The sequence below is a fragment of the Oncorhynchus mykiss genome, chromosome 10, assembly GCF_013265735.2.
Source record: "Oncorhynchus mykiss isolate Arlee chromosome 10, USDA_OmykA_1.1, whole genome shotgun sequence".
Classification (NCBI taxonomy): Eukaryota; Metazoa; Chordata; class Actinopteri; order Salmoniformes; family Salmonidae; genus Oncorhynchus; species Oncorhynchus mykiss.
In genome coordinates this window covers 64,197,787-64,220,693 of record NC_048574.1, presented here as the reverse complement: position 1 = coordinate 64,220,693, position 22,907 = coordinate 64,197,787, and the positions used below count along the sequence as shown (strand labels likewise).

General features: G+C 44.5%; 1 protein-coding gene across 1 annotated transcript in view; it reads left to right on the top strand.

Moving 5' to 3' along the window:
• The window catches only part of LOC110534480 (protein WWC2), a 50,648-nt gene that overhangs the window by 9,752 nt on the left and 17,989 nt on the right, over positions 1 to 22,907 (top strand). Inside the window, exons 3-13 of the mRNA XM_036933604.1 lie at positions 10,591 to 10,706; positions 10,896 to 10,983; positions 11,087 to 11,163; positions 11,961 to 12,040; positions 13,085 to 13,214; positions 13,482 to 13,610; positions 14,385 to 14,458; positions 16,693 to 16,935; positions 18,546 to 18,635; positions 19,040 to 19,719; positions 20,674 to 20,785. Of these exons, the coding sequence (XP_036789499.1) occupies positions 10,591 to 10,706; positions 10,896 to 10,983; positions 11,087 to 11,163; positions 11,961 to 12,040; positions 13,085 to 13,214; positions 13,482 to 13,610; positions 14,385 to 14,458; positions 16,693 to 16,935; positions 18,546 to 18,635; positions 19,040 to 19,719; positions 20,674 to 20,785 (1,819 nt within the window). The remainder of the gene's footprint in view (positions 1 to 10,590; positions 10,707 to 10,895; positions 10,984 to 11,086; positions 11,164 to 11,960; positions 12,041 to 13,084; positions 13,215 to 13,481; positions 13,611 to 14,384; positions 14,459 to 16,692; positions 16,936 to 18,545; positions 18,636 to 19,039; positions 19,720 to 20,673; positions 20,786 to 22,907) is intronic.

The window sequence follows — 22,907 nt, the reverse complement described above, 5'->3', positions numbered from 1 at the left end:
ATATGGGCTAAATAACACTAATCTGATGATATCCAGAGATATTATGAGTGTGGTGGTTGACTGCCAGCAGTCTTATCAGTGACATTAAGTAAGCATGTTAAAGCTAAACATGTTGCAAACTCACATGTCATTCTTGGACAAGTGTCAGGCCAAGACAATAAGCTATGTTGAATTTATCAAAATTGTCAGCAGATTGATCTTGATATTAATATTGTCAAGGAATTTTTCATATGAATTTTACATATTGATATGGTATTCCCTCACCTTTGCAACTTATTATGCCACATCATTTCCAGGAATCAGAATAGGCAAACAGAAGAACAACTGAATACGTAGAGAGAGAGGGAGGGAGAGAGAGAGAGAAAAGTTTTCAAACTCATCTCCACTAAATTAAATCATTTTATGACTCAATTAGTCACGTTCATTTCAAAATGAGCAGATTAAATTCCACACGGACCGTCTGTCTCCTGCTGATCCCTTAGGAAAACACTCATATTAAAAATACTTCTATTAACTCCATTCAATTAAATCAGATGTTTGTTTTCTCCCAATACAGATTAAATCCATTTCCCAAATGTTTTTCCATTGTGCTGCCTGGCTGTAGCCGCAGGGTTGAGATGTGAGCTAGCTGCTGCTGCTGCTGCTGTTGTTGTTGTTGTTGTTGTTGTGTGGGCTAGAGATTCTATTTATCTGTTGCTCTCACACACATTTCTACTGCGATTTAGCTTTGTTTGTTTGTTTGTCTAACACCCGTGGGTAAACAAACCCAGTCAGCTGTCAGTCAGGATTGGATGATTGTGTGGAGACTCCTTAGCTTCGGTGCATTAAGGCTGGCCCTCCTGTGGGTGTTTGGATACAGTGTATTTCTGCACTTCTGAGCTATAGCTTGAATCAGAGTTTGGGTTGTTGCATTGTATTTTTTTCATTTGGTCTGGTTGGTTTCACATTGGCGAATGTCAAACAAACTAAAATGCCCAAACAAAACCATAAATCATTTGTTTATTGGAGGTAAATGCTTATGTTAAATCCATCTATGATTAGGAAGAGGCGTAACTTGTGTCCCAAACTTCATATTACTTTCGCTTTGGTCTTCCAACAACATGCAGGAGGAAACAGCTCAATATCCCCTCTGACTGCGAGGTGAATAGGCTATATTCTGTAGCCTATTAGTGTTGTCACGATACTAGAATTTGGACATCGATACCAGGTTAAGTATCACGATTCTCGATACCGTCACAATACTCAATACCAAAACGATAACACTGCAAAAAAAGAAGGCATTTGAACCTGAGTCACAGAATGGCACTTGATCCAGACAGATAAACACAGCTACTCAATCGTTGGGCATCTTTTGAGTTCAAAATCATTCCATTTGACATTTTTTGCATCAACATTTTTCAGAGACAGCCATGCATCCATTAATGAATCAATTATACAATCATACAATCAATTTGACTTTGTTTTTACAATCTAACTACATAACAACCTAATGGTAATTTTTCATTTGAATGGTACATCTCTATTGATAAACTGGGTAAATCAAGATGTAGCCTAGGCCTATTCACACGGATGCATATAATCAATAGGAGTGTGTGCGTGCATTGAGTTATTGAGCTTGTTTTGGCCGATTTCACGGGGATACAGATGAACAAAACGATCTGTTTCCTTTCCGTTTTTATTTGATTGTACTGACAGACAACATTCGCATAGGAGTTGCTCGTTTGATAAAAGTGTTCACTGTCTCTTTAACCAGTAATGACCTCATTCACGAGGCAAGAAGGGGGTGGCCTGGGGTCAGTTCACTGAGGAAATAGATCATCTTTGGGAGAGATGCGAGAGAGAGACTGATTAAGTGAATGAATAAAGTTTTGGTGGCAATCAGTGTTAAAAATCGGCATATTTTGCATTATGGTTTGCATATTAAAACAAACAAAGCTGTTAGCTAGCAAGAAAAGTTAGCCTACGAAGCTGGAAGCTACCGGTATTGGCATGCATTGTAAAGTGTTCTATCCTTTATGGACATTGTTTTGCGAACAGTAACGACATTGACAGTAACGACACGGCATGTAGTTTCAACATTTCTACATGCCGTGTCGTATTATTCAAGTGTGTTAACCTCTGTGCAGCATGAGTGGGGAGCTAACATGGTGCAGCCCAGACGCTGAGATCAGGCTAAGTGGACCACACACAGTACTTTCGTACTATAAGGAAGACGTTGGCTGCGCTGACAGAGTTGATCTGTGAGGTAAATTTGACAGAAGTGCCGAAAGGACAGAAAAAATCTGGTACTGAACCATTTTTCATGTTCTAGTATAGAAAAAGTTCTGAACTAAGGAGGAAAATGCACCAGAGCTGGAAAAACCTCTCCAAACCAATTTGGTGTGAAAGCCTCCTTATCGAAGTGATACACTTTTCTTTCTCAACAAACACCCCAATGACCATTTGTGAATGTACACTACCGTTCAAACGTTTGGGGTCACTTAGAAATGTCCTTGTTTTTGAAAGAAAAGAAAGAAAAGCAAACATTTTGTCCATTAAAATAACATAAAATTGATCAGAAATATGGTGTAGACAATGTTAATGTTGTAAATTACTATTGTAGCTGGAAACGGCTGAGTTTTAATGGAATATCTACTTAGGCGTACAGAGGCCCATTATCAGCAGGCCAGCATCCCGGAGTCACCTCTTCACTGTTGACGTTGAGACTGGTGTTTTGCAGGTAATATTTAATGAAGCTGCCAGTTGAGGCCTTGTGAGGCATCTGTTTCTCAAACGAGACACTCTAATGTACTTTGTCCTCTTGCGCAGTTGTGCACCGGGGCCTCCCACTCCTCTTTCTATTCTGGTTAGAGCCAATTTGTGCTGTTCTGTGAAGGGAGTAGTACACAGCGTTGTATGAGATGTTCAGTTTTTTGGCAATTTCTTTCATGGAATAGCCATAATTTCTCAGAACAAGAATAGACTGACGAGTTTCAGAAGAAAGTTCTTTGTTTCTAGCCATTTTGAGCCCGTAATCGAACCCACAAATGCTGATGCTCCAGATACTCAACTAGTCTAAAGAAGGCCAGTTTTATTGCTTCTTTAATGAGCACAACAGTTTTCAGCTGTGCTAACATAATTGCAAAAGGGTTTTCTAATGATCAATTAGCCTTTTAAAATGATTAACTTGGATTAGCTAACACAACGTGCCATTGGAACACAGGACTGATGGTTGCTGATAATGGGCCTCTGTACGCCTATGTAGATATTCCATTAAAAAAATCTGCCGTTTCCAGCTACAATAGTCATTTACAAAATTAACAATGTCTACACTGTATTTCTGATCAATTTGATGTTTTTTTAATGGGCAAAACATTTTGCTTTTCTTTCAAAAACAAGGACATTTCTAAGTGACCCCAAACTTTTGAATGGTACTGTATATTTCATGTCTAGCTCAAGGCCATCATACTCTCTTCAGACTAAACCTCCCTTCACCTGTCTAGGCTGTATCCCAGATACCTGTGAGGTGACTAGAGAATGTGGACTGATTGATAAGGCCCCAGAGTCTATCCTATGCAGGTCAGGTGGTCTGGGGGAAAAAACTCCTGGCCCTAGTCTAGGCTGTATCCCAGATACCTGTGAGGTGAGTGGAGAATGTGGACTGATTGACAAGGGCCCAGAGTCTATCCTCTGCAGGTCTGGTGTTCTGGGGGGGAAAAAACTCCTGGCCCTAGTTATGGCAAGACAGGGCGGCTGGGGGGTTAGTCTGGGTGGGTACCTACTTCTCCCTGTCGGTCCTGTCCTAGCTTCTCCCTCCCTGCCCAGGCTGTCCCCCGCCCAGCAGGCCTCACTTCCTTATTATGTAAACCCTGCTGCTGCCCTGTGGCCTCCCTGCATTGTTGGAGTGGAGGGAGGGACGGGACGGGGGTTGATAAGGGTCTGTTATGTGTGGTGATTTGCCTTCTTTTATGTGGCATAGATCTGCCCAGAGAAGCGTGGTTGCCTAACCTAGTGGGAACTTACCCTGACTTCACATACCCACTCAGGGAGTTGCTTTGGGTTCCCCTGTCTTAGTGGAGGTCCTGTTGAAATCCTGGGTTTATTATGCATAGAGGTAGACAGACACATGCTCTCCCTCGCACTCTTATAAGCTCTCATAAAATGGCATTGTAGGCTATAGGTGGACAGTCAGCCATTCATTCAGTCAGATATTCAGTCACATCCTGAGAGTTGAGGTGGGTGTGTTCTGCCCGTGCAGGCAGGAGTGTGCTGTCAGATACCAATGACGAAACAATAGACTTACTGTGTCAACACTGTCCATTGTGCTCTAGCCACTACCTCATACCTTTCAGGGTTGCTCATCAGCATGTGGCTTTGTGTTCCCAAGTGTGTGTATATGTGTGTGTGTGAGACTCAAATAATTTATCGTATCATACAACCACTTCTGTAGGACATCGATACAGTGTCTAGCCAACATGATTCACATTGATTCACATTGATTCATTCGATTTGTAGGGAACCGTTACCAACCTCAGAGCACAAGAGCAACTCCCAACATTGACCACAAGTTATATAGCAGATCAGAAACAAAACATTACTTAGGGCCTAACCGAGGATTATCCTACCCAGCAAACTGGGAACGTTCCCAGTACATTAGCTAAGATTCTCAGTTCTCGTTAAGGTTTTTTATATAACATTAGGATGATAGCAAATTATTGTAATATTTTTTTATGGTTTAAATTAAATATATTTGGAATGTTCTCCTAACATTTACTAAAATGTTGTGCACATCTGTAACAACCACATTCCCCAAACTTTCTCATTAGGTTTCCAGGCAATGTAATAACACAATGTACGAGTAATGTTTTTCCAGCAAACCAAAATTGGTTCTGTGGAAGTTCCCAGAACATTCGTTAGGTTTCGTCAAACATTCTCATAACACAGATACTGCCCAGTCGTGCTGATGATTATACAAAGTTTGTATCAAATATTTTGTTTTGCGTTATTAGAACATATGCCGCGAGCTAACGAATGTTCTGGGAAATTTCACATAACCAATTTTGGTTTGCTGGGTAGCCTACACCCTCAGCAGAAGAATACACAGGGCTGAGAGCTCCATAGAGAGAGGGAGACAGAGAGAGCGGGAGAGTGGAGACACAGGCACAGTCACAAGCACGTACACACACACACACACACACACAAATCCTGCTGGAGTGAAATCCGGTTATTCCTCATAGCAGCCAGTCTCTGCATTGCTGACATACTTAGTGTGGCACGGAGGGGGCCGTGCTCTTAGTGTAGAGACTTGTTGTTTTCCACACAAAGGCTGTGTGTCTCCCAAATGGCACGCTATTCCCTATATAGTGCACTACTTTTGACCAAAGCCCTAAGGGCCCTACTCTACATAGGGAATTGGGTGGCATTTGGGACACAGTCAAAGTACAGTAAGGAATGAAGGATTAACCCTTTTCTTCCCTGCCACCGGACAGAGTTGTGGGCTAACCCAGAAGAGAGGGTAAGAGACAAACAAAAGAGGGCAGAGACAGAGAACGAGAGAGGGAAAGGAGTGAGAGAGAGTGGGACCAAGAGTGAGAGAGGAAGAGAGCGAGCGAGTAGTGTTGTGATTGATTCAGATGGATTGCTTCCTCTGCTCTCCCACTGTGCCTTTTTCTTTCCTCAAAACAACCCACTGTTAGATGTGGGTGTATGCCTGCTTCGTTTGCAGTATACAGTTCCTTCAGAAAGTATTCACACCCCTTGATTTTTTCCAGTTTTTGTTGCGTTAACAGCCTGAATTTAAAATGGATTAAATTGCAATGTTGTGTCACTGGCCGACCCACAATACCCCATAATGTCAAAGTGGAATTATTATAATACATTTTTTAAACAAATTAATTAAGAATGAAAAGCTGAAATTACTTGAGTCAATAAGTGTTCAACCCCTTTGTTATGGCAAGAATAAAAAAGTTCAGGAGTAAAAATTTGCTTAACAAGTCACATAATAACACGGACTCTGTGTACAATAATAGTGTTTAACCTTTCTAGGGCAGGCTCGACAATATTCCACTGAAAAGGCAGCGTGCGAAATTCTAAAATATTTTTTCAAAACATGTAACTTTCACACATTAACAAGTCCAATACAGCAAATGAAAGATAAATATCTTGTTAATCTACCCATCGTGTCCAATTTCAAAACATACATACATATGATTATACATATGATTATGTTAGGTCAGAGTCAAGTCACAAAAACACACACAGCCATTTTCCAGCCAAAGATAGGAGTCACAAAAAGCAGAAATATAGATAAAATTAATCACTAACCTTTGATGATCTTCATCAGATGACACTCATAGGACAGACATCATGTTACACAATACATGTATGTTTTGTTTTGTAATGTGCATATTTATATCCAAAACGGTTTACATTGGCGCGTTACCTGCAGTAATGTTATGATTTCAAAACATCCGGTGATTTTGCAGAAATACTCATAATAAACATTGATAAAAGATGCAAATGTTATTCACAGAATTAAAGATAGACTTATCCTCTATGCAACCGCTGTGTCAGATTTCAAAAAAACTTTGCGGAAAAAGCATAATCTGAAAACGGTGCTCAGAACCCAAAACAGCCAGAGGAATATCCACCATTTTGGCGTCAACAGAAGCTAGAAAAAACACTATAAATATTCACTTACCTTTGATGATCTTCATCAGAAGGCACTCCCAGCAATCCCAGTTCGACAATAAATGACTTATTTGTTCCATAAAGTTCCATAAAGCCCATCATTTAGCCACTTGTTGTTAGCATGTTCAGCCCAGTAATCCATCTTCATGAGGCGCGAGCACTTCCTCCAGACAAAAACTCGAAAAGTTCCGTTACAGTCCGTAGAAACAAGTCAAATGATGTATGCAATCAATCTTTAGGATGTTTTTAACATAAATCATCAATAAGGTTCCAACCGGAGAATTTCATTGTCTGAAGAAAAGCATTGGAACGAGTGCAAACTCTGTCGGGAGCGCGCATCATGAGACAGAGTCTCTCTGCCAGCCCCTCACTCAAAGAGCTATTATGAGCCCCTCCTTTATAGTAGAATCCTCAAACCAGTTTCTAAAGACGGTGACATCTAGTGGAAGCCCTAGGAAGTGCATTCTCATTCATATCTCACTGGGATTTCAGTAGGCACTGTTTTGAAAATCGATTTCTCACTTCCTGTTTGGATTTATTCTCAGGTTTTTGCCTGCCATATGAGTTCTGTTATACTCACATAGATCATTCAAACCGTTTTAGAAACTTCAGAGTGTTTTCTATCCAATACTAATAATAATATGCATATATTAGCATCTGGGACAGAGCAGGAGGCAGTTCAGTCTGGGCACGCTTATTCATCCAAAAGTGAAAATGCTGCCCCCTATCCCAAAAAGGTTAACATGATTTTTTAACGACTACCCCATCTCCAATTATATGTAAGGTCCCTCAGTCGAGCAGTGAATTTCAAAGAGAAGGAGAAGAAAACAGGATGGATCAAGAACATTGTAGTTACTCCACAATACTAACCTAAATGACAGATTGAAAAGAAAGAAGCCTGTACAAAATAAAAAAGATTCCAAAACATTGATCACAAGGCACTAAAGTAAAACTGCAAATAATTTGCCAGAGAAATTAACCTTATGTCCCGAATACAAAGCGCTATTTTTCGGACAACTCCAACACATCACTGAGTACCACTCTTCATAATTTCAAACATGGTGGGGGCTGCATCATGTTTTTTTTTGTTTTTTGTTTTTTTGTGTGTGAATTTTTACCCCGTTTTTCTCCCCAATTTCGTGGTATCCAATTGTTTTTTAGTAGCTGCTATCTTGTCTCGTCGCTACAACTCCTGTACAGGCTCGGGAGAGACGAAGGTTGAAAGTCATGCATCCTCCGATACACAACCCAACCAAGCCGCACTGCTTCTTAACACAGCGCGCATCCAACCCGGAAGCCAGCCGCACCAATGGTCAGAGGAAACACCGTGCCCCTGGCAACCTTGGTTAGCGCGCACTGCACCCAGCCCGCCACAGGGGTCGCTGGTGCGCGATGAGACATGGATATCCCGACCGGCCAACCCCTCCCTAACCCGGACGATGCTAGGCCAATTGTGCTTCGCCCCTGTCGGTTACGACAGAGCCTGGGCGCGAACCCAGAGTCTCTGGTGGCACAGCTGGCGCTGCAGTACAGCGCCCTTAATCACTGCGCCACCCGGGAGGCCGGGCTGCATCTTGTTATGGTATGCTTGCCATCGTCAAGGATTAGGGAGCTTTTTAGGATAAAAAGAAACGGAATAGAGCTAAGCACAGGCAAAATCCTAGAGGGAAACCTGATTCAGTCTGCTTTTCAACAGATACTGGGACACAAATTCACCTTTCAGCAATAACCCAAGGTTGTTTACCAAGATGACATTGAATGTTCCTGACTGGCTTAGTTACAGTTTTGAGAAATCGGCGTGAGAATCTATGTCAAGACTTGAAATGGCTGTCTAGCAATGATCAACAACCAACTTGACAGAGCTTGAATAATTTTTCAAATAATAATATTGTACAATCCAGGTGCTCTTAGAGACTTACTCAGTAAGACTCACAGCTGGAATCTCTGCCAAAGGATTCTAACATGTATTGACTCAGTGGTGTAAATACTTATGTAAATGAGATATTTCTGTATGGATTTTTAATCAAAATGGAGACAAATTGAGTGTGTTGTATTTTAGAGAGTCTGACTGGTGTCTGATGTGCTAACCTTTTGTGACTAGGGGGCAGTATTTTCATTTTTGGAAAAATAACGTTCCCGTAGAAAAGGGGATATTTTGTCAGGACAAGATGCTAGAATATGCATATACTTGACAGCTTAGGATAGATAACACTCTAAAGTTTCCAAAACTGTAAAAATATTGTCTGTGAGTATAACAGAACTGATATTGCAGGCGAAAGCCTGAGAAAAATCCAATCCGGAAGTGACCCATCTTTTGAAAGCTCTGCGTTCCAATGCGTCCCTATTGAGCAGTGAATGGGCTATCAACCAGATTACTTTTCTCTGTATTCCCCAAGGTGTCTACAGCATTGTGACGTAGTTTTACGCATTTATGTTGAAGAATACCCGTAAGCGGCTACATTGCGCAAGTGGTCACCTGATGGCTCTCAGAGTGATTCTTGCGTAAAATACAGAGGTAGCCATTATTCCAATCGGTCCTACTGAAAAACCAATTGTCCCGGTGGATATATTATCGAATAGATGTTTGAAAAACACCTTGAGGATTGATTATAAACAACGTTTGCCATGTTTCTATCAATATTATGGAGATAATTTGGAATATTTTTTTGGTGTTTTCGTGACTGCAATTTCCGGGCGATTTCTCAGCCAAACGTGAAGAACAAACAGAGATATTTCGCCTACAAAAATAATATTTTTGGAAAAAAGGAACATTGGCTATCTAACTGGGAGTCTCGTGAGTGAAAACATCCGAAGCTCATCAAAGGTAAACGATTTAATTTGGTAATTTCGATTTAATTTCTTGCTTTTCTGATTTCCGTGACCAAGTTACCTGCTGCTAGCTGGACAAAATGCTATGCTAGGCTATCGATAAACTTACGCAAATGCTTGTCTAGCTTTGGCTGTAAAGCATATTTTGAAAATCTGAGATGAAAGGGTGATTAACAAAAGGCTAAGCTGTGTCTCAATATATTTCACTTGGGATTTTTATGAATAGGAATATTTTCTAGGAATATTTATGTCCGTTGCGTTATGCTAATTAGTGTCAGTCGATGATTATGCTCCCGGACCCGGGGTGGGGAGTTACTAGAGGTTTTAAAGGAATAGGAACATTGTGTAAAACACACAGTGAAATGCCATTGTTGTTTGTGTCGATTTTCTTTGGATAGGATTGACCTGATGAAAACGTCAACCATGAAAAAATGTACATGTAACTGCCAAAATAAAGGAACACAACATGTCTTAATAGGACGTTGGGCCACCACAAACCACCAGAACAGCTTCAATACACCGTGGCATGGATTCTACAAGTGTCTGAAACTATTAGAGGGATGTGACACCATTCTTCAAGAAACACAAGAAATTCCATCATTAGGTGTTTTGTTGATGGTGCTGGAAACCGCAGTCTCAGGTGCCGCTCTAGAATCTACCATAAGTTTTCAATTGTGTTGAGATCTGGTGACTGAGATGGCCATGGCATAGGGTTTATATATTTTTTATGTTCATCAAACTATTCAGTGACCACTCGCACCCTGTGGATGAGGGCATTGTCATCATGTGGGGGCATAGCCACGGTAGCCAAAATAATGGCCAAAATAATAGCCTTCACAGCATTTTTATACATGACCCTAAGCATGATGGGATATTCATTGCTTGATTAACTCAGGAACCACGCCTGTGTGGAACTACATGCTTTCAATATACTTTGTATCCCTCATTTACTCAAGTGTTTCCATTACAATCAGTGTTCTGGCATGCTGTAGCTAGCTGTATGACACAAAAAGAGGCTACAAATAAAGTATTATCATCATCATCATTTGTTTATGGGAGTAGATCTCATTGATGACATTCTCCCCTCTCTAGAGAGTACCCAGCTAGAGGACCCCCGGGCGGAGTGGAGGAAGGAGCAGGAGAGGATGTTGAAGGAGTACCTGACAGTAGCCCAGGATGCCCTGGTCACCCAGAAAGAGCTGTACCAGGTGAAATGGATGAGTGAATGCATGGATGGATATATGGATGGATTGATGGGTAAATAAAATAATGACTGAATGGGTGGGTGGAAGGATGGATGAATGAATTAACAACTATGATGAGTGAATGGATGAACAAAGGACCTCATGAATGAATGAACGAACAAGACTTATTCCCGTTGTGATCTTCGATACCAGGTCAAAGAGCAGCGGCTGGCCTTGGCCCTGGATCAGTACACACGCCTCAACGACGCATACAAGGACAAGTCCAGCTCACGCACCAGCCGTGAGTAGTGAACCTGACCCAAACCTAGTTCTAAACCCATTGTCACACACAAGCGCGTCTGTCCTTCACACACTAACGGTCCAGGCGGCTCTCTCTCCTCCAGTGTTCTCGGGGTCTTCGTCCAACACTAAGTATGACCCAGACATCCTCAAGGCTGAGATCTCCACCACCAAAGTCAGGGTAAGATGCATGTCTCTCTTTCTCTCTCTCGCTCGCACTCACACCTCTTCCTAACTAGTGTCTTCTTATTTATTTTTTGTTTTGTTGTATTTTACCCCCTTTTTCTCCACAATTTCGATCTTGTCTCATCGCTGCAACTCCCCAACGGGCTCAGGAGGCGAAGGTTGAGTCATGCGTCCCCCAAAACATTACCCACCAAACCTTGCTTCTTAACGCCCGCCCACTTAACCAGGAAGCTAGCTGCACCAATGTGTCGGAGGAAACACCGTTCAACTGAAGTCAGCCTGAAGGCGCCCGGCCCGCCACAAGGAGTTGCTAGAGCACGATGAGCCAAGTAAAGCCCCCCCGGCCAAACCCTTCTCTAACCCGGACGACACTGGGCCAATTGTGCGTCGCCCTATTGGACTCCCGATCATATGACACAGCCTTAGATCGAACCCGGGTCTGTAGTGATGCAGTGCCTTACAACGCTGCGCTACTCGGGAGGGCAACTAGTGTCTTCTTGACTGTCTGCGTTTATGTCGTTCTCAATCTTCATTCTTTTTCTCCCTCTACCTCTTTCTCGTACTCTCTCTCTCTTTCTCTCTCTCTCTCTCTCTCGCTTTCTTTCTCTCTCAATTCAAAGGGGCTTTATTGGCATGGGAAACGTATGTTTACATTGCCAAAGCAAGTGAAATAAACAAGAATAAACAAGAACAAAACACACCTCTCTTCTCAATGAAAGTGCATTCCTCTGTGTCTCTGTTAATGTGTGTCTGTACTCTGGTTTTAACATTTGTATTTTTCCGCTACTGTAGGTGAATAAGCTGAAGAGAGAGCTCTCCCAGATGAAACAGGAGCTTATCTACAAAGAACAAGGCTTTGAAACCTTGCAGCAGTAAGTCCCCTTTTCACATTGATTACACCTGTCTGTCACACGTCTGTCTATTAAACACACGCACACATACAGCTGTGTATTGTCTGTTGCTCTGTGAATGTTGTGATTTTACAACTTTAGTGTTATGTGTCTGTTGGACTTGGTAGTGCCTGGGGGTGATCGTAGAACAGGTTGATTACATTACTCTGGTGCAGGAGCACTAAACTACAAAAATTGCAATGAATCATTCCAATATAAAAAATATTCCACATAATAATTCACTATTCCTGTTGCTATAGGGTTATTTTCCTGCTGTAGCAAACTGGTTCAAATTAAGATCCGACATCTGTAGGAACCTCTACAGTCTACTAATGGGAATTCACGTTTGTAGGGAGAGAGATAATGACCATGAGATAGGAGGTAAAGAGAGAGGGGGGAGAGAGAGAGGGAGAGAATGAAGAGGGAAGGTGGGTTGATAGAAGGAGAGACAGAATGAAAGAGGAAGAAGGAGAATGGGGGATTGGGAGATGTAGGGAGAGAGAGAGAGAGAGAAAGAGAGGGGTTATGTTGCTCACATGGCACGCTCTGGATTAAGCCCTGTCCAAAGCAGCCACTTTTTATTACAATAATTGAAACAATGAAGCATTGTCGTTCACCCTTCACACACACTCCATCCGCTCAGGAGGCACACACAATAAAGGAAAAGAGTGAAAAGGGGGCAGGAACACACACACACACAAACTGCACGTTAGGAAGGTCAGAAATCATGCATGGCAGCTTAACTAAGGCTGCTTGTTATGTCATTTTCTCTCACACTCAACACACATCGCTCAACAAAGAGCTAGAAAATGAAAATGCGTGTAGACGTACGTATATATCTGAACTTTAACACCCATATAGACATCGATGTGTTCACATTCAAATTGATCTATCCAGAATCCAGATCATTGGAGATTCTGATATTTGTGAACAAAACTTGTCTTTCTTTGGACTCAGTGTGTTCTTCTCTCTTTGGTGTTGTGTCAAAAATAAAAAATTAATGTGTGTGTGCGCTCCCTTCTGCAGGATTGACCAAAAACTGTGTGGCGAGCAGAGTGGATACCGTCTGAAGGAGGCCAAGGCCATCGTGACGGAGCTTAAGTCTCTCCGCAGGGCCATCAGCTCTGGAGAGAAGGAGAAACAGGACCTCATGCAGGTACGTGTGTGTGTGGGAAATATTTTGGTCTGTGTGTGGGTTCCTATATCTGCTTTTTGAGAGCTCCTGGCAAGGTCATGTTCATTAGGAACCCAACAGAAGGAAACAGACTGAAACAGGAAGGGACTGGCTGAACTTATCCGATTTAGAAATGCTAATTTTCGTTTTTAAGTTTTGGTGTGGTGTGCCTTTCAACCCTGAACTTCCCTCTAGACCCACCCCACCCCTAGAGTCTAGACCCACCCCATGTTCTCCTCTCTCCCATAGTCTCTGGCTAAGCTAAAGGAGAGGTTCCACACGGAACACAACATGGGCCATTCGGAACCAGACCTCCGGAACCCAGTGGGCTCCAGACAGACGCTAGAAGCCGGCTCCCAGACAGACGTCTCTGGAGAGGTGAGCACCACCTCTCATTCTCTCCTCTCTTTCACTCTCACTTTCTCTCCCCTTATTCTCTCCAACACTCTTGCTCCTACTCTCACTCAACAATTTGTGCCTCCCCTCTCTCTCTCTCTTGCTTTCTCTCCTCTCTCTCTCTCTCTCTCTCTCTCTCTTACTTTCTCTCCTCTCTCTCTCTCTCTCTCTCTCTCTCTCTCTCTCTCTCTCTCTCGCTTTCTCTCCTCTCTCTCTCGCTTTCTCTCCTCTCTTTCGCTTTCTCTCCTCTCTCTCGCTCTCTCTCTTGCTTTCTCTCCTCTCTCTCTCTCCCCCCTTCTCTCCCATGTCCCTTTGTCTTAATAAAATGCCTGTGTGTTTCTGAGAGGAATGTCCCCGCCCCCTTCTGTGGGCCTTCCCTAGTGGGACTGGATTCCTCTGTACACACACACACACACACACACACACACACACACACTGGATTCCTCTGGTTCCTCGGAGCAGATGATAGCTGCTAGGGGCCCGGCCGGGCAGACTGGGCTCAGGGTTAGAGGTAGAGAGGCAAAGCAGCTTACTACACTGGGGCTTTTCTCCCTCCCTACACACACACACACACACACACACAGAGCGAGACATTCACCGATGGAATGCTAAATGGAGGGAGGGCAGAATGAGGGATGGAGAGGTGGAGGTCTCTCTAATGATATTAAACCCAGTCACTTGAACTTCAAGCAGGTACATGTGATGTTTTTGTTCTCTCTGTCTCTCTCTCTCGCTTGTTCTCCCTCCGTTTCTCAGGCTGGTTTGAGGAGCAGATCGTCCTTGGCTGAGAAGGTTAGACTTAGTCTCCAATATGAAGAGGCCAAAAGAAGGTAATCTCTCTCTCCATCTCTCTCTCTCTCTGTTTTTTTTACTGCAGACATTCCTTATGTGAATATGCATATCACCTGACCACAGAACTGCAACAGTAAACTCAACTCAATAGAGATGGATAGAGGGCGCACTTGACCGAAAGCCTGAAAGCACTTTAACATGGGCCTTAGATCACTTTAACATGGGCCTTAGATCACTTTTAACGTGGGCCTTAGATCACTTTTAATGTGGGCCTTAGATCACTTTTAACATGGGCCTTAGATCGCTTTAGCATGGGCCTTAGATCACTTTAGCATGGGCCTGAGATCACTTTAACATGGGCCTTAGATGACTTTAGCGTGGGCCTTAGATCACTTTAACATGGGCCTTAGATGACTTTAGCATGGGCCTTAGATCACTTTAACATGGGCCTTAGAGCCCTTTAACATGGGCCTTAGATCACTTTAGCATGGGCCTTAGATCACTTTAACATGGGCCTTAGATCACTTTAGCATGGGCCTTGATATCGCTTTAGCATGAGCCTTAGATCACTTTAACATGGGCCTTAGATCACTTTAACATGGGCCTTAGATGACTTTAGCATGGGCCTGAGATCACTTTAACATGGGCCTTAGATGACTTTAGCGTGGGCCTTAGATCACTTTAACATGGGCCTTAGATCACTTTAACATGGGCCTTAGATCACTTTAGCGTGGGCCTTAGATCACTTTAGCATGGGCCTTAGATTACTTTAGCATGGGCCTTAGATCACTTTAGCATGGGCCTTAGATCACTTTAACATGGGCCTTAGATGACTTTAGCATGGGCCTGAGATCACTTTAACATGGGCCTTAGATGACTTTAGCGTGGGCCTTAGATCACTTTAACATGGGCCTTAGATCACTTTAACATGGGCCTTAGATCACTTTAGCGTGGGCCTTAGATCACTTTAGCATGGGCCTTAGATTACTTTAGCATGGGCCTTAGATCACTTTAACATGGGCCTTAGATCACTCTAACATGGGCCTTAGATCACTTTAGCGTGGGCCTTAGATCACTTTAGCATGGGCCTTAGATTACTTTAGCATGGGCCTTAGATCACTTTAACATGGGCCTTAGATCGCTTTAACATGGGCCTTAGATCGCTTTAACATGGGCCTTAGATCGCTTTAACATGGGCCTTAGATCGCTTTAACATGGGCCTTAGATCACTTTAACATGGGCCTTAGATCGCTTTAACATGGGCCTTAGATCGCTTTATCATGGGCCTTAGATCACTTTAACATGGGCCTTAGATCGCTTTAACATGGGCCTTAGATCGCTTTAACATGGGTCATAGATCACTTCATCATGGGCCTTAAGTCCCATCCGATCTGACTTCAGATCAGAGCAATTAAGGGTCCACGTCCAGCCATTAAATGGTTATGCATTATCAGTCACAGGCGGTGACTTGGACGGCTGTCAGTTTCACACATTAGCGATGTGATCTGGGACCACCGTGGGCAGTTTTAGGCTCAGTGAATAAAAGGCAGGTAAACCCCTCCCCTTATGGACTGTAATCCCTGACATTTGGGCTTTGAAACGTTTTCTAATCCGCCGGTATAGAACAGGTGTTTCTACAGAGAGCCGGCGGTAGAGTGTGGCAGCATGACAACTCCCCTGTTACCCCTCCTCCTTTCGTAGATGTGGGCTTGCTGCTGGCTTTAGACCCCTGAGAGTGTGTGCCAGGAGAAAGGAGTTCAAGACAAGCATTTTCACTGTATTCCCTTATGAGCGCATGTGTATTTATATAAGGGTTAAAATAGACTACATGGCCAAAAGTATGTGGACACATGCTCGTCAAAAAATCATGGGCATTAATATGGAGTTGGTCCCCCCCCGTTGCTGCTATAACAGCCTCCACTCTTCTGGGAAGACTTTCCACTAGATGTTGGAACATTGCTGCGGGGACTTGCTTCCATTCAGCCACAAGAGCATTAGTGAGGTCGGGCACTGATGTTGGGCGATTAGGCCTGGCTCGCAGTCGACGATCCTATTCATCCCAAAGGTGTTCGATGGGGTTGAGGTCAGGGCTCTGTGCAGGCCAGTCAAGTTGTCTATGGAGATTGCATGGCTGTGTGCTCGATTTTATACACCTGTCAGCACCGGGAGTGGCTGAAATAGCCGAATGCACTAATTTGAAGGCGTGTCCACATACTTTTGGTGTATATAGCATCCCTACCCTCTGTTTCTGTTTCTCTCCTTCCTCCCACAGTATGGCCAACGTGCAGGTGGAGCTGGCCAAGCTGGAGAGCGAGGCGTGGCCGGGGGCGGTGGACGTGGAGCGGGAACGTCTCCTCCTAGTCTCGGAGAAGGAGGAGCTCCTCAAGGAGCTGCAGTTCGTATCGCCACGGCGACGCACCCCGCAGGACCTCCAACGTCTGGAGGCCCAGAGGCTGCAGCTGGAGCAGGACCTACAGGCCGTCAGGAACACCCCCAGCCACGCCCTGGCCCAGAGGTGAGACCCACAATCCCCGGCACCTTCCCTTTAAAAACCTGGTGGTTGCCTCGCAGCTATTCGTAGCCGTGCAGTTCCAGAAGTTTAGACAGAGGGAAGTCTAAAAAGTCCCCCGGACGTAGGCGATACATGAGGCCGTGTGTATGTAGTGTTTATGTGTGAGTGCCCCATGTGTTCCTCATTGACATCCATCAGAAAACAAACAAATTGATTTGCCCGCCCACGCGGTTACGGCCTTTTGTTTTCCTAATGAACGACGCAAACGTTCCAAAGGGTAAACATTGTGGGTAAACATTGTAAGGTGCCTTTAATTACCGTTCATTAGCATACCAATTGTTACTCACCCACACACTGAACACACACACACTGTGTGGTAATTGTCTTGTTTTGGAAGCAGACTGTGCCGCTGCAACATCGCGTCACATTAGAAGGCAGAGCGACTGCCGTAATTGGAAACATGGCGCTTGTATGGGTTGTAATTGTAATTACATATTGTCACACACACACACACACACACACACACACACACACACACACACACACCCTACATTTGAAGAAGCCCAATAATTGTGTCTTGAGCTAATTAGGCTCTGTGTAATTGCTCGATAAATGAAGACAGTAATTAAGGTTAGTGTTCTTGAAGCTTAGTTAGCAGAATAGAGGGGATTCCTACCAGAGGGAAGGGGGCATGTTGTCTATTTAGTATTTATTAGATCAAGAAGTTTCATTGAGGTCAGAAGACCACTTTCCCAAAGGAGATCGAGATATGTGTTCTGTCCCAGACATAGATATGTGTTCTGTACCAGACATAGATATGTGTTCTGTACCAGACATAGATATGTGTTCTGTCCCCGACATAGATATGTGTTCTGTCCCCGACATAGATATGTGTTCTGTACCAGACATAGATATGTGTTCTGTCCCCGACATAGATATGTGTTCTGTCCCAGACATAGATATGTGTTCTGTCCCAGACATAGATATGTGTTCTGTCCCAGACATAGATATGTGTTCTGTCCCCGACATAGATATGTGTTCTGTCCCAGACATAGATATGTGTTCTGTCCCAGACATAGATATGTGTTCTGTACCAGACATAGATATGTGTTCTGCCCCAGACATAGATATGTGTTCTGTACCAGACATAGATATGTGTTCTGTACCAGACATAGATATGTGTTCTGTACCAGACATAGATATGTGTTCTGTACCAGACATAGATATGTGTTCTGCCCCAGACATAGATATGTGTTCTGTACCAGACATAGATATGTGTTCTGTACCAGACATAGATATGTGTTCTGTCCCAGACATAGATATGTGTTCTGTCCCAGACATAGATATGTGTTCTGTCCCAGACATAGATATGTGTTCTGTACCAGACATGTTGTACCAGTAATTGAATTATTTAAAAAAAAATGTTACCTTTATTTAACTAGGCAAGTCAGTTAAGAACAAATTCTTATTTTCAATGACAGCCTAGGAACGGCAGATTTGGCAGATTTGTACCTTGTCAGCTCGGGGGTTTGAACTTGCAACCTTCCGGTTACTAATCCAACGCTCTAACCACTAGGCTACCCTACCACCCCAGTAATGATTTGTCTCTCTAGGTTGAAGGTGCAGGAGAGGAGACGAGTCCTGGTGCAGAGACTGGAGGAATCAACCAGACTGACCACACTGCTCCACTCTCAGCTCAAGAGGTGTGTGTGTGTGTGTGTGTGTGTGTGTGTGTGTGTGTGTGTGTGTGTGTGTGTGTGTGTGTGTGTGTGTGTGTGTGTGTGTGTGTGTGTGTGTGTGCTTCACACTTGTATCCCCATACTCAAATACACTCTTGCTCTAAGGCTGCAGTTACAAAGGCAGCCATATTCTGATCTTTTTTTCACTAATTGGGTTTTGACAAATTATATCAGTTCTGAGAAAGATCTGATTTCAAAAGATCTGATGTGATTGGTCCAAAGACCATTTAGTGGGGAAAAAGATCAGAATTTGGCTGCCTGTCTAAACTCAGCCGAAGTGTTCCTCTGATACACATACATACATACTTGTTCATGGTGCGTGTGGCTGTGTGTTTAATGAGTGTTCTCTCTCTCTCTCTCCCTTACAGTTTGTCGGCCAGTACCCTGTCCGTCTCATCAGGCAGCAGCCTGGGTTCTCTGGCCTCCAGCCGTGGCTCCCTCAACACATCCTCCTCCCGTGGCTCCCTCAACTCCCTCTCCTCTGGAGACCTCTACTACACCCCTGCAGAACCCCCCTCTCCCCTGGACCTGGACTACCAGTGTAAACTGGACCTGCTCCTCCAGGAGCCCTTGACCCCCTCTGGGATAACCTACAGGCGGGGAGACCCCCCAGGAACTATCACCACCATCCACGAACACGAGGTGGAGAACCCACACCCACACAACACTTCGCTTCACACACACGCCGTCGGAACCGGTACCACCGACCTGGTCCCATTAGCGCCGCTGGTTGCGGTGTCCTCGAAGCCGGCCGAGCCGTCCAAGTCGGTGACGTCGCTTTCCTCGAGGTCGTCTTTGTCTTCTCTCTCGCCGCCGAGCTCGCCGCTGGTGCTGGAGGGGGTCGGTGCGTTCCCGTCGGCGGGCCCACAGGACTTCGGGGACGGTGACGTCGGTCTGGTGGTGTCGGACTTTGGCAGTCTCAACCTGGGATTCTACGACGGCCAGGGGATGGGGATGTTTGAGCCAGAGACGGGGGAGAGGGACAGAGGAGGGGAGGGGGGGAGGGAAGGGAGAGGGGCACTGGCTACCCTCAGAGAGAGTATTACAGGTGAGACGTTTGCTCTGTTCAAATTCTTCCTTTCTTTTTTGTGTGAACAATGTTTTTTTATTGGGTCACAAGGGCAATACAATCATACAAATAAACTATTACACTTTCCCCCCCCTTTTTATAGATTTTTTTACTTTTTTTTTACAATTCCAAACATACCCCTGGTGGACCCACCCACCCAAAACAACCCATTATATTTTTATATATATATATATAAAGAAGTTATTAAAATTAACAACCTGTACTACACTAGAATGTTCTTGAGTCATTTGCTAATACAACAACACCGTCAAGTAAACATTTGACATCACACACCTACCTACATCTTATCCATCAGTTTAGAGATTTCTGAGGTGGCTACTTTCCGTGTTTCCAGAGAGCTAGGACTGGCTTTATTCATACGGGAAATTCTTCCTTTCTTCCTTCCTCCCTTCATTGGAATTTACCACTGATTAGAAATGCCTTGCGCTGCATGGTGCAACGCTGCCACCTAGCAGCTCAAAATGGAGCTGCACTGAAACAGCACACATTCCCATCGCCAGTCCTCCGGTTCCCCGAACACCACACATTTGTATTGTATCCCCGAACAAATACTCTGCATTCAACTCAAGGGCTTGATGATTAGTTGACAAGTTGAATCAGGTGTGCTTGTCCAGAGTTCCAGCTAAAAGGTGTACTGGTGGAGGAACTGGAGGAGTGGAGTTAGGAAACGCTGAATCACTCATGCTGGGTTTATAGGCTCCCATCACATCTATGGCTTACGCAGATATACGTAGATATACGAAAACACTTTATTTTTTTCCTTTTTTAAAAATTGAATGAATGAACCGATGCTCATTGACAACACTTTTCTCTTTGCAAGCAGAGCTGCAGGACTTTGCAAGCAGAGCTGCAGCCACCCGCGCATATCAACTCTGGTGTCTTACTTCATGTCTTCGTCTGTGTTGTTGTCAGACGTGGACCTCCAGAGGCCGGGGGAGGACAGGCCCACCTGTGTGTCAGCAGCCGTGTCAGACGAGTCCGTGGCCGGGGACAGTGGGGTGTACGAGGCCTCTAATGTCAAACGGTGGGTCACACTCACTTCCAGCTCTTTTCATTATTTCGATCGATCGCACTCGCTCTCTCTCTTCAGCACTCTCCATCTCTCCCTTCGCCTGCCTTTCATTTTCAACCTCTGCCCCTCTCGTCCTCAACCTCTTCCCCACCTCTCCTCCCTCTCTCCTTTATCTTGAGGTACTGCTGTTCCCAATAGTGTTGGTCCACTCTAAGGGTCATGATGGATCTTTTAACCTCCTATTCCTCTCCTTTTTCTCCATTTAACTGAATGCCTGCGATGTTTGGTGCAAGATGTGATAAGAAAATCACAAGACCTCAATTAAAACACCAATCTGAAGGCTCCTCAACTCACCAGACACACACACACATACACACACACACACAATTAGCTTCGTCTCTTTTGTATCACACAGTTGGAGAGAAAGCTACATCTGATCTTTAATGACTGAATGTAAGGAACCCTGTCTGTTTCTCAAATGAGAGAGATGTTTGAGATGCAGACACAGAGTTCTGATGCCCAGTTGTGTCTTCCTAATTAGAGTGCATGGGCTCTGTTGCCCAGTTGTCTCCCTAATTAGAGTGCATGGGCTCTGTTGCCCAGTTTGGCTGTTCGTGATTAGAATGGCCTCATTGATGTCTGTTTTTCCACACAAAAAATGCTCCTATGGTCAAACTCTTTCATCTCTTGCCCCCTAAAGGGGTGCTTTGATGCTGATCCCTTCAACCAGTGTGGTGTGGACTGTCTCTCTCAGCTAGCTTTTTCCCTCCTTCCCTCGCTCCCCTTTTCTCTCTTTTTTCCTCTCTGTCACTTGCTCTCTGTCTCTGCTTGCTCTTTTTTTTCATACCCTCTTCTCCTCCTGTCCTCCCTTGCTCTCCCCTTGATTTGATTTAATTAGACGATGAGCCAAGGACACCTTTTCCACTCTCTCTCTCGCTCTCTCCTCTGCTCCCTCCTGTCTCTCTCCTCTCCTCTGCTCCCTCCTGTCTCTCTCCCCTCATACCTATGTGAGAATGCTGTTCATCGACTACAGCTCGGCATTTAACACCATAGTACCCTCCAAGCTCGTCATCAAGCTCGAGACCCTGGGTCTCGACCCCGCCCTGTGCAACTGGGTACTGGACTTCCTGACGGGCCGCCCCCAGGTGGTGAGGGTAGGCAACAACATCTCCACCCCGCTGATCCTGAACATTGGGGCCCAACAAGGGTGCGTTCTGAGCCATCTCCTGTACTCCCTGTTCACCCACGACTGCGTGGCCACGCACGCCTCCAACTCAATCATCAAGTTTGCGGACGACACAACAGTGGTAGGCTTGATTACCAACAACGACGAGACGACCTACAGGGAGGAGGTGAGGGCCCTCGGAGTGTGGTGTCAGGAAAATAACCTCACACTCAATGTCAACAAAACTAAGGAGATGATTGACAGCAGAGGGAACACCCCCCTATCCACATTGATGGAACAGTAGTGGAGAGGGTAGCAAGTTTTAAGTTCCTCGGCGTACACATCACAGACAAACTGAATTGGTCCACCCACACAGACAGCATCGTGAAGAAGGCGCAGCAGCGCCTCTTCAACCTCTGGAGGCTGAAGAAATTTGGCTTGTCACCAAAAGCACTCACAAACTTCTACAGATGCACAATCGAGAGCATCCTGGCGGGCTGTATCACCGCCTGGTACGGCAACTGCTCCGCCCACAACCGTAAGGCTCTCCAGAGGGTAGTGAGGTCTGCACAACGCATCACCGGGGGCAAACTACCTACCCTCCAGGACACCTACACCACCCGATGTTACAGGAAGGCCATTAAGATCATCAAGGACAACAACCACCCGAGCCACTGCCTGTTCACCCCGCTATCATCCAGAAGGCGAGGTCAGTGCAGGTGCATCAAAGCTGGGACCGAGAGACTGAAAAACAGCTTCTATCTCAAGACCATCAGACTGTTAAACAGCCACCACTAACATTGAGTGGCTGCTGCCAACACACTGACTCAACTCCAGCCACTTTAATAATGGGAATTGATGGGAAATTATGTAAAATATATCACTAGCCACTTTAAACAATGCTACCTAATATAATGTTTACATACCTTACATTATTCATCTCATATGTATACGTATATACTGTACTCT